Source organism: Chelonia mydas, chromosome 7 (assembly GCF_015237465.2).
Source record: "Chelonia mydas isolate rCheMyd1 chromosome 7, rCheMyd1.pri.v2, whole genome shotgun sequence".
Taxonomy (NCBI): domain Eukaryota; kingdom Metazoa; phylum Chordata; order Testudines; family Cheloniidae; genus Chelonia; species Chelonia mydas.
Genome location: NC_057853.1, coordinates 8,509,013 through 8,524,190, shown reverse-complemented (window position 1 = coordinate 8,524,190; position 15,178 = coordinate 8,509,013). Strand labels below are relative to the sequence as shown.

Below are 15,178 nucleotides of genomic sequence, written 5' to 3'. Positions count from 1 at the left end.
GAAGAAAGTAAATAGAATTCAGCAACTTGCAGTATGAAGAATCATTATAGCCAGATGAAAATGACTGGAACAGAGTGTAATTCTACACACTATTACTCATATAAAGGCAACACTGACACAGCCTTAACCTTCATACCTCTGACTACACAAAAGTAATGAACTCCCTCAGGATATTTTCCTCCATTAAAATGCTCTTTGGTGAAAACATCTCTCTGAGCTTCATTATGACTTTATTACAGAGTCTTGCCCCAGAGACCAAATTCAGACTGCTGGTCCTCACCAATGGCTTTTGCCACTGGAGGAGTAACCGGCCCAACTTTAGATGCTATGGGACAATGTGAATCTGGTCATCCTCTCACTGCACCACACATCACTCCACTCCACCGGGGCACACGCACAGCAGGAGAGGTGCGTGGAAGGAAGTTCGCCACTTGCGTGGCCTGCACATGGGCAGTCACAATTTGAATCCCTGCTCAGTGATTGCATTCCCGCAGGGGGCAGGGAAGTAGCCAGGACTCCTCTTCTGTGCAAAGCAGACAGTACTGTCCAACTAGTCTTGAGATACCCACCCTCCCAAAGCTTCTCTGGGAGCAGAGTGGTACTGCTCTGCCCTGCATACAGTTCAGTGGTTAAATGTCACCATTGGGTGCTGAATGTTAAGCCTTGGGATGCTTCCGTAGTTTGTCAAACATGGTATATCCAGATGCTCATCAACTAAGAGTTGCATACTGCAGTCAACAGTGCCCAGATGTCATGGTGATGGTCAGCAGACAGTATACAACCCTTAAGGGAGCTCTGTCACATGCAAAACTCTCATTACATCCAATGGATGTTACACACAGAGAAAACCTGTAGGACAAGGCCCATGGTATTTGAAATCTCTATTCAAATATACCTTATCAAAAGACTGGGGAATGGCTCTGTATCATAAATAGGGGCCTGAGCTAACACTACAAAGCCAAACAATCTTGAATTTAGGATCAAATGGATAAAAAAATAACACGCATTTTCCCTCTGTGACATCTACAGTTCGGTTATGGATGAGCAGGGGAGAGAAAGGAATATTCCATACAATCTAATCATGAACCCAAGCAACATGATGATGGGAGAAAAGGGGTGTGTCATCATCTTTTTTTATTTTATTTTGCATCCCATGTACCAGAAGCGGCTATTGCATTAATAGCATACAGTCCGTTTTTTTCAATGTCCTGGGAAAGGGGAGGGAGTGGGGAGAAAAGAGATGGTTTTGACAAATGTTTAACAGTCAGCTCGTTCAGCAAGTGAAGGAGAGGGGGATAAAAGAGAGGCCCTCCAACAGCATCACTGAGCAAAAAGGTGGGGCAGCTAAGTCATAGCTGAACTGTGGTGGCCCTTAGAGCTTTTGGCAGTGGGGATGGAATTAAGCTGGTAAGTTCAAGGAGCCACCCTGGCTCTAACCTCCTGGCCCTGCATTGAATGCAGCTTGGATGGAGCAGACAATCTGACCCAGAATTCTAATCCAGCTAGTCAGGAACTGAAAAGAGGAAAGCAGAAGGCTGAAAGGAGAATGGCAAAAGATGAGATGGGTTTGAATCAAACTCCAAGATTCTAACACCCCCGAGTTGTAATGTAGCTGGGACCTAAATTTCACAGCTGAACAATTTCATCCTTATTGCTGATTGAACCACCTAAAAGCCCCTATACTTTAGGGCAGCTCAAATCTGGGTCTAAACTTTGTACCTCGGGCCCTTCTGAAATGGAAATAAGGAGAAAGCAAGGGTTCCAGGGCAGAAGACTGAGCGAGTGAAAGGGGACTCCCTTGGGTCTCATTTTTTCCAGTCTGCTCTCCTTTCAAGCCTTCCATTCTCCCTAAGGCAGTGTCTACATTTTTCTTTGTCTCCCAGGTTTTGACTTGTCCCTCCTGTCAGTTCAGGAGAGAGAGAGAGAGAGATTGAAGAGCATCCCAATTAGGATAATGGCATGCTTCCTCATTGCTTGTATCTAGTCAGAGTTCAATGCTGCTTTGAGGCCTTCCGTTCTTAGAAGTCAAGTTGGAAAAGGGAAAAAAAAATAAGATGCTCTGAGGCTCTTCAAGGCACACGTCCAGGCTGCGGTGCTTTTCTATTCCGCGGGCAGTTGCTACTTAGTTGCACACGTCTTCAAGAGCTGGGAGGCTGAGCTGAATACTGTATTAAATGAAAAAGAAGCTGCTTGATGAACTGAAAAGCACCATGGCTTGATCACTCCACTTAAACAGCTCTGAAGAGATTTTCCTCCACACTCTGAATGTGGAATTACAGTAAGCTTGTACGCTTCCCACCGTGAGGCATGCTTTATTTGCACCCCTCTACTGTGGTGCAAAGTCAAGTCATTATGGTAAAGCTTATATATACAGAGCCAAATTGCGACCTGGTGTATGTGGGTGAAACTCTATGGCTGCGGGTGGGGTTGAACCCATTTACACCAGATCCATGTTAGACCCTGTCATAAATATAAAGGGAAGGGTAATAACCTTCCTGTATTCAGTGCTATAAAATCCCTCCTGGCCAGAGGCACAATACCCTTTTACCTATAAAGGATTAAGAAGCTCAGGTAACCTGGCTGGCACCTGACTCAAAGGACCAATAAGGGGACAAGATACTTTCAAATCTGGGGGTCTAGGGGGGAGGCTTTTGTCTGGCTGTTCTGTGTGCTTGCCGGAGAGAGATCAAGAAAGCAAGCAATCCAACTCCATTAGAATTAGTAAGTACTAGCAAGGAAATGTGTTTACTTTTGTTTTGGCTTGTGATTTTTCTCTGTGCTGAGAGGAAGGTGTATTCCTGGTTTTCTTTTTGTAACTTTAAAGTTTTTGCCCAGAGGGAAATCCTCTGTCTTTTAAATCTGATTGCCCTGTGAGATTAGCTTCACTTCTAATTTTACAGAGGTGCTTCTTTTACCTTTTTTCTTTCTAATAAAGTTCTGTTTCTTTTAAGAGCCTGACTGATTTCTCTATTGTCCTAGGACCCAGGGGTTTGGGTTGGTGATCACTTTGTAACCAACTGGTTAGGATATTATTTTCCAGCCTCCCCAGGAAAGGGGGTGTAAGGGCTTGGGGGGGGGGGTATTTTGGGGGAATAGGAACTCCAAGTGGTCCTTTCCCTGATTCTTTGTTAAATCACTTGGTGGTGGCAGCGTACCCTCCAAGGGCAAAGAGTTTGTGCCTTGGGGAAGTTTTACCCTAAGCTGGTAGAAATAAGCTTAGGTGGTCTTTCATGCGGGTCCCCACCTCTGTACCCTAGAGTTCAGAGTGGGGAGGGAACCCTGACAGACCCATTTATTATAAATGGCAACAAATGATCAATGCAATGTCTAAAGTAAACCAACCACCTGCTGCTGAGATTGTAAACAGAGTTCCCGATTCTCCTCCCATTTTTATGCTAATTTCAAAGGAGTTGCTCCTCATTTACATCCCCGTACATAAGATCCTAATCAGGCCAAGAGACTTGGGGCTGGATTTTTAATGGTATTTAGGTACCCAAAGATACAGATAGGTGCCTAATGGGATTTTGAAAAGCACCTAGGTATCTAACTCCCAAGAAATCAAAGGGAGATAGGCACATAAGTGCTTGAAAATCCCACTAGGCATCTATCTGCTTCTTTAGATACCTAAATATCTTTAACAATCTGATCCTTGTGCTTTGCAGAGAAAAATTTAGCTACAAATCCACATAAGTGAAACTAGGAAAACATCAGTATCACTTAGGGCTTGTCTACACTTACCGGAGGATCGACACTGCAGCGATCGATGCATCGGCGGGCGATTTAGGGGGTCTAGTGAAGACCCACAAAATCAACCAGCGATCGCTCTTCTGTTGACTCCTGTACTCTACCGGATCGAGAAGAGTAAGTGGAGTTGATGGGAGAGTGTCTCCAGTAGACGTCGCGTAGTGTGGACCCCGTGGTAAGTACATCTAAGCTGCATCGACTTGAGTTACGCTATTATTGTAAGTCAAATTGCGTAGCTTAGATTGACTTTCATGCATAGTGTAGACATGTCCTATGGACTTGGGTTCCCAACTAAGAGCAACGCTGGCATGTTGTAAGGCATCGGTCATCTAAATTCTACCCTCTTCTCTCTGTTTCAAATCCAGAAAATCAAGTCAAATCAAATGGAGAAAAATCAGATTTTCATCTTCTGTATACTGGTGTAAATCAGGAGTAACTCTATGGCAGTCAATGGTCTCAGTTCTTGGGTCTAGGCAGGCTGAACTAGATACACAAAGAAGGAGGTCTGGAGAAGTAGAAGTGGGAGCCACCACCATTACAACACCCTTAGCTAGGACTAACCAGTGGCCAGTTTGGTCTTTGGTGCAAGTTAGAGCAGCTTCAAGTCAGTTGTGATTTGGGCCCAGCGACAATGGCTACCAAGGGGCATTCTCTCAGCCAGGGATTGCTGGAATGAAATACTACCTCTGCCATGCCCCCCCCCCCTTTTGTTTCTGCTTGGGTGGTCATGCCATTAAATACTTAATGGGGGAAGGACTGGGAGGTGATGACATGGCATCTGCAGTGAGGCCCAGTAGAGTACAAAAGCAAAAAAAAAAAAAAAATGTAGAACACATAAATCATTGCTGTTGGGTGGATGACTTACCCAATCAGATCTTTGCAGCAATTTGCTTTTCTTTAGTCTGTGGGTCAGCGGTAGTGGTGAAAGACTAATAGAGACGGATGAAAATAATTAACCGGCATGAAACAGGGGATGAGATAAAATGAGAACAAAAGGAAAGAGGAAATGAAGAGGCAGGAGGCAATATTCTAGGCTGTGGTAGTTTTGGTCCTGTCCTCAGTAGGCCTTAAAGCTCTTATCTTTAACTCACCTCTGAAAGCAGAAATAGTCATCTTAAAAGCTGGCAAATCAAACAGTTTATGAATTAGGGACAACAAAACATTGTACGGAGATGGCAAACAATAAGCAAAAAGGGGCCTATCATTGGAATGCTTTTGACTGTGTTGATCATAGGGATGTGAATTGTGGGAAACAGATCATAACCTAATGCTTAACTACATATATTGATTTTGGCTGAGTCAAATTCAGGAGCATGTGTATTTGAAATAGCATATACATTCTAAAATTCTGACAAATAACATCTGCTGGAAGAAGAGCTCGTCGTAAATAGGCACAATGTTTGAGAAAGATCACTTTGCACATTTGCTTCCTGCAGTCAAAGAAATAGATTTACTCCGTAAGTTGCAATAATAAGTCCTAAAAAATGGACTTGGTGAATGGCCACAGGTGTATGTTTGTTCAAAATAATGGAATTTTTTTGTAGTTATCAGTTGTCACCAGTTGTTATGGCTTTTTGCTAAGCTCCTAATATCATTAGTTAGTGGTTCTGGACACTGTGATGTGGGAGCTCAATTTTTCTCCACTCATTTTGTGCTCACCATCTACTAGAAAACCTTCCCCAAATGGTTATCTCTCTTTCTAATGAATTGACCCCAAGTAGAGCACTCTTTGCCACATTTAATTAATTAATGATTACTTTCCCCCACATCTTACAGCTAATGGGCCTGATTCTGCTCTTCATTACATTAGTGAAAATCAGCACCCTGTTGTCAATGGAATTACACTGATGTGAACAAAGAGATGGCACTGGGATAGGACTTGGGTTCCACTTCTGGCTCTGCCATAGACTCTCTTTGTGTCCTTGGCTCTCTCTGTGCCTGGAGTCCACCATCGGTAAACAGGATAATAACACTTCTGTGCCTCATAGTGGTGGTGTTAGTATAAATTCATTAGTATTTGTGGGATGTTCCAATATCAAGGTGATGAGCACCACAGGGGAGTGTCTATACATATATGGGATCCAAATGAGGCCTACAATCTGGATTCTAACTGACCACAGGTAGGTGGACTTCTGACCACTGAGTTAAAGACTTAAATCAATTTTCCTGCATAGCTGTAGTGTTTGGTCCATTTGAAAACTATTCCTGCACACAACTCTAATGTGATCTCTGGTGCATCTGATAAAGATACGTAGAATACCAAATAAAGGCGCGAAACACGTTTCCCTCAGGCAAGCTCCAAACCCTGCTTGATGGAATGTGACTGAGGTATTGCTAAAATAAAAACTCATATTGTGACATTCTGTCAGCTTAAGAAAAAAAAACCTGTCAGCTTTATGTAATGATTCATATACTTTCCAGTGCAAACCCTGGTTATACTCTCCATAACGCATATATCAATTATAATGATATGTTGACAAAACAATATCCCAGAAAATGACTATTTTGCTCTGAGAACGTTGTGAAGTGTAACAGTGTGTCCAGTTACGACAGTTAGAAACACTGCTAATAATTTTATAATAGGAAAAGATACTCAGCAATAAGCTTCTGACTATACCTGAAAAAGTCCATTAGTGGCCAATCAATATTTTCTGATAACACAAAGCAGCAATCACTGTACACTTTTTTACTCTGAACATTTTTTACATAGGCATCTCCCTGTGACAGGAGCTGCATCTCCTACCACCACATTTATAATGCGAGGTCATAATGTTGGCCCCTGATTCCCCCCCCCCCGCCACCTCCTGTATTCCAAGTGTATCGACAGACAGTAGATAGCATTCTGAAAGCAACATTCAAATCATACCACACTGAGCTCTTTATTACCAGAGATTTTGGATAAAAAGTACATCATTTAAATTATCTGAATCAATAGGCAGATGGTAGTAACCATATTTTAAACGTTTCTCCAACTTGTACACATTCTATTTAAACAACAGCTTCATGTTTCACATATCTGAAGAAGAAACGCTGACACAAGTCAAAATTTATCTCCAGTACATTTACAAATATTTAATTTCCCTCCCACTGGCATCACTGTGTTTGTACCTATGCCAGAAAGCAGGAACTTTAGCTTCCTCTTAGGATGTTGTCAATACTCCTTTAAGGATGTGCAAAGAATGGCATGACTCATGTACTCTCATGAGGATCCAGAGAACCATGCCCTCAAAAAACCATTATTCCATCAGCCAAGGAAGAAAGGAACTCCAAGACTTTTCCAATACACAAGGCTTTGTCCTGTATATCACTGAAATATGCAATCATTATGCCACTAGGCTGGTAGGAATTTTTTGTTCAGGAGGGTACATTGAAAAAATGAAGGTTGCCTGCATCCTAATTTGACTTTGCATTTTGTTAGTCATTATTTTGGACCTTTGGTCTGACCCATTATGGCTGTTATGATCTTATGGTCATGGTCTCATTTTTTTCCTAATCGTTTTAACTGAAACAGAAATTTCTTAATACTGCATGTGATATGCAGAGTTTGCAGTAACTTCAAAGAATTGCAGATGTTTAATGAATTTGGTGGGGTGATATTTGATGCTGCCAACCGGCAAAGACAAAATCATGAGCATGCCCAAGAAACTTTGCTTCTTATAAACAATATTTCCTTCTCTATAATTTTAGCAGACTTAGTATTTTCGTCCTTCAGTAAGCAAAATTTTGCTGACCCAAGCCAGTGGCAGATTAGCCACTAGGCCAAATGAGCCTGTGCCCAGGGCTCCCGGCCAACTGGGGGGCCCTGGAAAAATGGGTGCCCCGATGCCCCGACCCACTCCTGCTGAGGAGCAGGATCTGGGTGAGGGGGCTGAGTCCACTCCACCCCCGTGCTCCAACCCTGCTCCCCGGCAGGAGTGCTGGCGGAGGAGTGGGGGGAGGGAGCAACTGGAGGCGGAAGAGGCTGGGAGGGGCTCGCACTTGCTCTGGCCCAGGGCCCCACAAAATGGTAATCCACCTCCGACCCAAGCATTATAGTTACCTTTACATGCTAAATCAGAGTTCAGGTCACGGGAGACAAAAGATGGCAAGTATCTCACTCTTGGACCTTGGGTTCGGGAGACAAGCTAAAGGGGTCAGATTCTAATCTGAGTTACAGCTGCGAAAAAGATGTCTTGTTGTTAAGGCACTGCTCTAAGACTAAGGAGTTCGGAGTCCTGTCTCTTCAACTGATGTGCGAACTTGGACAGACTTAATCGCTCTGGGCCTCCGTTTGTCATGTGCAAAATAGGGCTCTCCCACATTTTGTCTGCCTCTTCCACTTGGATCGGAAGTTCTCTGGGAGCAGGGACTGAATCGTATCATGTGGGTGTATAGTGCCTAGCAGAAAGATCTCAGATGGGGGGTTTTAAGGTGCTACCATAGTACAAATAAATAGTGATGATGCTTTACTTCAGTGGTGTTGCTCGTCACTTACACTATTGTAACTGAGACCAGAATCAGGCCCACTCATTCAGCTCATGGCAGCACTCTTACCAGTTGATTTTCTGAGGGCTAAACCCAGGGACCCACTACCCAGCCTGAAGGTGTGACTGTGAGGTGGGTCTCTCTGCAAAGAGAATGGGAGGAGGGGGGAAGAAATTCCTAACCATGGCTTGGAGCACCCACAGAGCCACTCCACTAGGCTACTTCATTTTATTGGCTGATCTAGATCTCTGCAGCCCAGACAGGCAGAGGACCAGAAGATTACTGGACCTGCCCAGGTTTCCTGCCACACAAGAACTCCCAGCCCCGATGGTCTATGTGCTGTGTATTGGGAGCACATCTGATGCAAGACACTCATGCCGCTATCTAGACTCTCCCACGCATAGCTGAGCCACCTCTGTTCTATTACCCAGGGGAATCTCCAGGGACATGGAAGTGGAGAGTGGATGTCCTCCTAAGGGCCAAATCCAGATGTCTTTGCTTGGTGTTTACCCGTGGGCTTGTCTACATGGGGACACTCAGGAAACTTAGCCTCAATTAACAGAATGTGTGAATTAAAAGTGGATTAATTAAACTGCATTACCCCCCTGTATGGATACTCTCATTCAGAATGAAAGTGGCCTAATACAGTTTACTTTAATTCAGTTTCAAAGTGAATTAAATTAGATCAGACTAAGGCCACTTTAATTCTGAATGAGAGTATCCACATGGGTTTAATTCAGTTTAACCAATCCACTTTTAATTCACACTGTTAGTTAATTTGTCCCCTCCACGTAGGCAAGACCTCAGGCCTTATGACGACAAATTCTCTTTGATTTCAATAGGAGATTGATTGAGCAAGGATCTCGGGACTCAGCCCTAAGAGCTATTGACAAGAGTGACGGGGAAAGGTATTTGTTGGACTAAAAGTAAAATGGGCACGTGGGGAAGGGGAGGAAGACTGTTGAAAAAAACCAGCATTAACTTTTATGGCCTGATTCTGATCTCAAAATACACCCGAGAAAAAAGGTGTTCAGGCATGTTTTCATCTTACAGAAACTGACCAAATATCTATTCAAAAGGGGAGAGTGGTAAATTACTGCTTACAAAGCAATACATCCATTTTTATTTTGAGGCTCAACACTCCAGTTACCAGCATATAAAGTCCATGTGGAATCTGGTGTGACGCTTGGCACTGCTGCTTTAACACACCCTGTAATTACAGTGACAAATTTCCACCTCCTGAAATATCAGGTGCTGAAGTGGTTACCCTAGAGGAGGAAGAAAGCTGGTGGGATAATTTTGACTGACTTTGGGTCAGCGAGCTCAGCTGTTACTCTACACTGGATTAAAACTGATTAGTCTGGGTGAAGGCGGTCTTGTGAGACACAGGTAACTAGGGTGAAAGGAAATTGAAAATATTAAAGAAGAGAAAGTGGGACTGGATAAAATGCCTTCTTCACTTCCATACACCTCTTCAATTTACAAATACCCAAGGCTAGACTGTGTAGCCTTCATGCACGTTGGCAAGCACTTTTTCACATGAGTACTCCCACTAAAGGGACTACTCATGTGAGTAAATATTCACATACATAAATTCCGGCCCTGAGGTTCTACCTCTGTCCTAATCATTCTAAGAGCTTTCCTACACAGAGAGCTGCATTGCTTTAATCAAAGGTGTTAATTTAAACTGATTTTGTTAAACTGGCACAAACCCCTGCATGGTAACTCTTATTTTGTTTTAAGAGTGTCCTATATCAGTTGACAGAGTAGACTGAATGCATCCGATGAAGTGAGCTGTAGCTCACGAAAGCTTATGCTCAAATAAATTTGTTAGTCTCTAAGGTGCCACAAGTACGCCTTTTCTTTTTGCTTTTTTCAGTTGAGCTTCAGTGAATTAGGTTTAAGCTAAACCAAAATAAGCCACTCAAACTGAAATAAGAGGGTCCAGACGGGGGGTTTCATCGGTTTAAGTAAACCAGTTTAATTAAACAGTGCAAGTTTGTCTATAGGAAGGACTAAGACAGCAGCAACCCAGACGTGCTAGCAAGAATCAAACCTTGTGCAAATCCCAACTCATCTTAATCAAACATTAAGAAACAAAATCAGTTTTTGTATTCTCAAGTAAACAATGCAAAACTTTGGAGTTAGCAATCACATTTTCACTGGAGTCTATGCCACCTCTACAAAGTCTGAAGACGTTGTTTGTAGTACACCTTTAATAAGAAGGCAGCCCGCAGTCTACCAAACTCTGCCAAATAAACTCTTAATACATACTGTATTTTATTCAAGAGTTGTCCTTCTCTTCTTCATGGAATATCTAATAGCTCTAAAAATATTTTCCTGGAAGAGGATAGACTCATCATTGTTAAGTATAAAGTATAGTTATGTAAGTAAAGCCAGCATGCGAGTATTGCACAAGGGGGGAAAAGCCTCCAGAACACAAGAAAATGGAAATAACGTAATTCTCTCCAATACTCTGTTGAAAGAAAAAGGAAGCTCTTGACACAACATCTTCATGATTCTGATAGCTCCAGGTGTCCTGGTGCTGCAGCGGGTTTGCTCTCCCTTTTGACTGCTCTGAAACTGGTAGGTGTATTCCAGATCATTAAAAACCGGTATTACAGCAGCTCCAGCAAAGTGTGGTACTATTTAATTTCTTGAAGAGCGAGGCTTTATTTCAAAATATCATATATATTTATATCTATACTTTTAAATGGTATAAAGTAAATTGTAGATCCAAACGTATAAGACTATTGTTCATACTTCATCATCACGAAAACTTTACCAAAGAACCATTTTTCTTCATTTTTCTTTTCTGTTGTCAAAAATCTGGGGCATTATTTCCATAGAATATTTTATTTCACACAGTAAAGCCACTGTTATTATCTGGTCAACAGTCAAAGTGCAAATAAGAAATCCATTTGGCTTGTAAATGCTTGAGATGGTTTACATTTTGAATATGTTGTCCTCTGTAAATCAGTGGTTCTCTCATCCAGGAGACGCTATTAGGTTCTTGGGTGAATCTGCAATGAAGTGCAAAATAATCAATTACATACGTTACAGAAATGAACACAAAAGCTGGATTGATAGTCCGCGGGTGGTGGCACATGACTCTGCCAAATGGGTGTCTGAGTTCACAGCTTGAGATCAGCATTTTGTTTTGTGCTCCAGCTTGGTCTGATGGTGTTCAGGGGCAGCATGGCCAGCTCCTGTGGGGATGTATGGGCACGAGCATCTTCCTGCCCTCTTGAATGACTAGCTTGTGGAACACCACTGATTTGCATGGAGAGACAGCTGAGGGGTTGGTTACGTTAGATAACAGAGACTTGATCTACTTGAATGTGCTAAAAACCCCTACAAGGAAAACTGGCCATTGTTCAGGTTTCTGTGACTCTGAAATAAGAGTGACCTATCAGACGCTGACATTTTTAGCTTCCTTGAGAAGATGTGTCGTTTTTTGGTTACATCAATACACATAAATGAATAGCATAGCCCTTCTCTAGTCAATTTAAGTGAGTAGCAATACTCACACTGACTTCAGGAGGCTCAGTCCTTAAATTAGGAGAACAATTATTAGCAGAGCATTAGACTGTATGATGGGATGCAGCAGTAATTGTCTTAGCAACTATTATTTACTGCCTTGTGTTCTTTTTACTACTTTGAGGTGACCTCTTAATTAGAATGACTGTTACAACAAAAACAAAGGGCTTTAGTCAATGCTCTAAATAGAAATTTAATCTGAAATATAGGTCAGCATATTAAACTATTCAGCCTGTTTAAAAAAATCCTAAAACCTTTCAGAATTTTTTTTCCAGTTCCTATTTTCTGCTGTCCTGATTTGCCATTAACAAATGATCTTCTGGGCTGGGTTTTCCCTCACACAGACTGAACAAATCCCATTCTCTTTGCTGCACTACTGCAGCTATTCGCTCAAGGAGGGAGGGAGCTGAATATGCTCTGGGATTCAGGTTTCGAGGGACCATAACATCAGCTGTTGCAGTATTACTGGGCAAGTAGTCTAGGAAATGTGAGTAGTTCTTTCACCTACACTACTCAGGAGACAATATAAAAATGACCTGATGGCATAATATATTGTAAACTGAATGTTATTTATGAGAAACAGCTTGGCCTACTTGTTAGAGCGGGCGATATGAAATCAAGAGACCTGGATCCTACTCAACCACTGTGTGACTTTGGGCAAATCCTTTAAGTTCTGTGCACTGTAGTTTTCCCTATCTGTAAAAGGAGGATAAGAAATATACCTATTTTTGTAAAGGGCTTTTAGGGCTCTATTATTATGAGCGTAGCTTATAGTAAAAATAGGACAATTTGCTGAATTACATGGATACTGGGTGAAATTCACACCTGGCACAGAGGGCCAGCACAAAGCCTTCTGAATCACCTAAGCTCTGAACAGGAATGGTACGTTGGAGAGTGGATTGACTGCACTGGGGTGCCTGCCCAAAACCTACATGCTGTGCAAGGATCTCTAGCTCTGTATAGGTCTGTGTAGAAAGCTACAACTGGATCCAGGGAAATGACCATGATCAAAGGGTCTGCAGCTACTATTCCAGTCCCCAACATCATAGCCCTGCTCATTGGCACCAACTTGGGAGGGTAGATTTCCACCTCCCAACCCATCCAGCCTCTGCCTACAGAGAGCCCAACCCAGCAGAGCGCTACTGACTGGAACGGGTTGTGCACTCTGCGAGTTGCAGTGTGACCTCACAGCCTGGTCTCTGATACTTTTGCGAAGAAAGTGAAGAATCAAAGCTTTTCAGATGATCTCCAAAACTCATGCTGCCGTTAAAACAAGTGAAAAGTGATTAAAAAAAAGTTTGACACGAGACCCAAATAAATTAAAAAAACAATTTCTGGACAAAATTTCAGACAGCTGCTCTATCAATAGAAAATAAATCATTTTGCAGAAGCTGTGGACAGCTCTTTAAGTCTTGGGCTTGAACATCTTAAATACTCAACCATGTTAAAAGTTAAAGGGCTAAAGTCAAGTACACAGTCACAGAGAAACAGGAACACTGGGTCAGATCCGTGGTCCATCAAGTGCAATGTCCTTTCTCTGACGGGAACCAGTTGCAGCCACTTCAGGGGAAGGTGCAAGCATTCCTGTAACTAGAGTGGAATGAATATTTTTCGGTTTAGTGGCAGAACCAAAAAAAAATCAGAAAAGAATTGTTTCAAGTCAAACTGAAGCTGAATTTTTTAGTTCTTTCTTGCTCAATGGAAACTGGAAAAAAATTCATTTTTTCTCTTCATTTTGATTCTGGTTGGTTTTTTTACCCCCTTTAAATGCATTTTTGTAACAAATCTAGCTTGATTTTTAAAGGAAAGGTAATTTCAAAATGAAAACTTGAAACATTTCATTTTGAAAATGTCAAAACAAACCATTTTGACTTTTGCTAATTCTTTATTTCATTTTAATTCACTGAATGCGACCTGAATTTGCGAATGCTTTCATTTGACTGAAAAATGCATTTTTCAGTAAAGAAACTGTTCACTAAAAAAATTTCACTCAGCTCTGCTTGGAATGGACAACTATGGATAATTTACTGTAGTGGGAGTTTCTTCCTATCCATCAGTTAGGTTTAGGTTTATGCCCTGAAGCATGTGGATTTTTATCTCATATATAATTGTGGAAATGTTCATAGTCAGGATACCAGTCCCTGAGTCCCTCAAAGTTCTTTTGTGTATGGAGAACACTCATAGCAAATTAGTTTAAGGCTCAGAATGACTTGTGCTAAACCCTTTTCTAATCATCACGGATATATCCAGATATTGGCTGACTGGTGTTGCTTCTTCCTGACTCCTATCATTGAAATATATGCAAACAGAGACACACAGCCCTCAGTCATCTGATCTGGGCCAGGAGCACACGTATTTCTGGAGCACACCTTTCTCCTGTGCTATCTGAAATGACAGTGGGCTTTTTAAGAAACAAAAATTAAATTCCTATTTCAGGAGTTGATTGGTTTTTTTTGCCATTTAAGGATCAAGCAGGCTACTTCAAGCAAAAGTTTAACTCATCCAAAAGTATATCCAAGATTTCTGTCTCCATGATTTAAGAGATCATTATTAAGCCTTTTGCCACTTTGCCTTTATCAATTCTGTTCTGTCACAATGTTTCAAGGTAACAAAACAAAATGCTGCTCGAAGCTTACCCTGCACAAGCTCATTAAAATAACTCCTATGGGTAAATCCCAGAAACATTTTTTTCATTTCTGAATACCTGTAGGTTTTTAATTTAAATGAAATACAATAACCCATTCTGATTAGATTGAATCGCACCTCTGAATATTAATGAGTTTCACTCCTAAGTTTCTAACTATTATTACTAGATATTGACTATTACCTACACCTTGGTTCACAGGATGCTTTTGGATGGTGGAGCTTAAGAAATTACAAATTCCTATCAAAACTAATAAGATTCCTAAATTACATATTTGCAAGGCAGAATGCAAGATTACCCTAGGGTGCTACATTAAAAATCTAGCACAAGAACAACAATAATAATAACGTAAATAACAAAAGTTTTAAATTTCTCCTCACATTACTTGTTAAATAATTTCCCTTTCTGAAATTTGTGATTCATTAGAGAAAGAGATACTAGGACATGTGATTGTTTTTATGCTATATGGCCTAATCTCAAATGCTATTTCAATTTAGAACAGACAAGCCATAAACATGGGGTGGCACATGGCTCCGCCACTCCACAAAGAGATCCAGCAAGAAATTGGAACTCTGTGAATCATAGTTCCTTCCCCATTTCTCTCTTTCTTCTGGGAGTGGGAGAATGATGGACTAAGTCTCTTTTTCAGGTGCAGGAACGTTTAGATGAAGTCAAAAACATTTCTGCAAATGTTTCCTTTTTTGGGGGGAAAAAGCCTTTTTCAATTTAGTTGGGTTTGGTCCTGCTTTGAGCAGGGGGTGGGACTAGATGACCTCCTGAGGTCTC

General features: G+C 41.6%; 1 protein-coding gene across 2 annotated transcripts in view; it reads right to left on the bottom strand.

The window, feature by feature from the left end:
• Positions 1-6,601: 6,601 nt before the first annotated feature.
• Positions 6,602-15,178, bottom strand: part of TAFA1 (TAFA chemokine like family member 1) — a 354,937-nt gene continuing 346,360 nt past the window's right edge. For both annotated transcript variants that reach the window (XM_007061474.3, XM_043551799.1), the window contains one exon: positions 6,602-11,231. In XM_007061474.3, the coding sequence (XP_007061536.2) occupies positions 11,214-11,231 (18 nt within the window). In that variant the 3' untranslated portion in view covers positions 6,602-11,213. The remainder of the gene's footprint in view (positions 11,232-15,178) is intronic.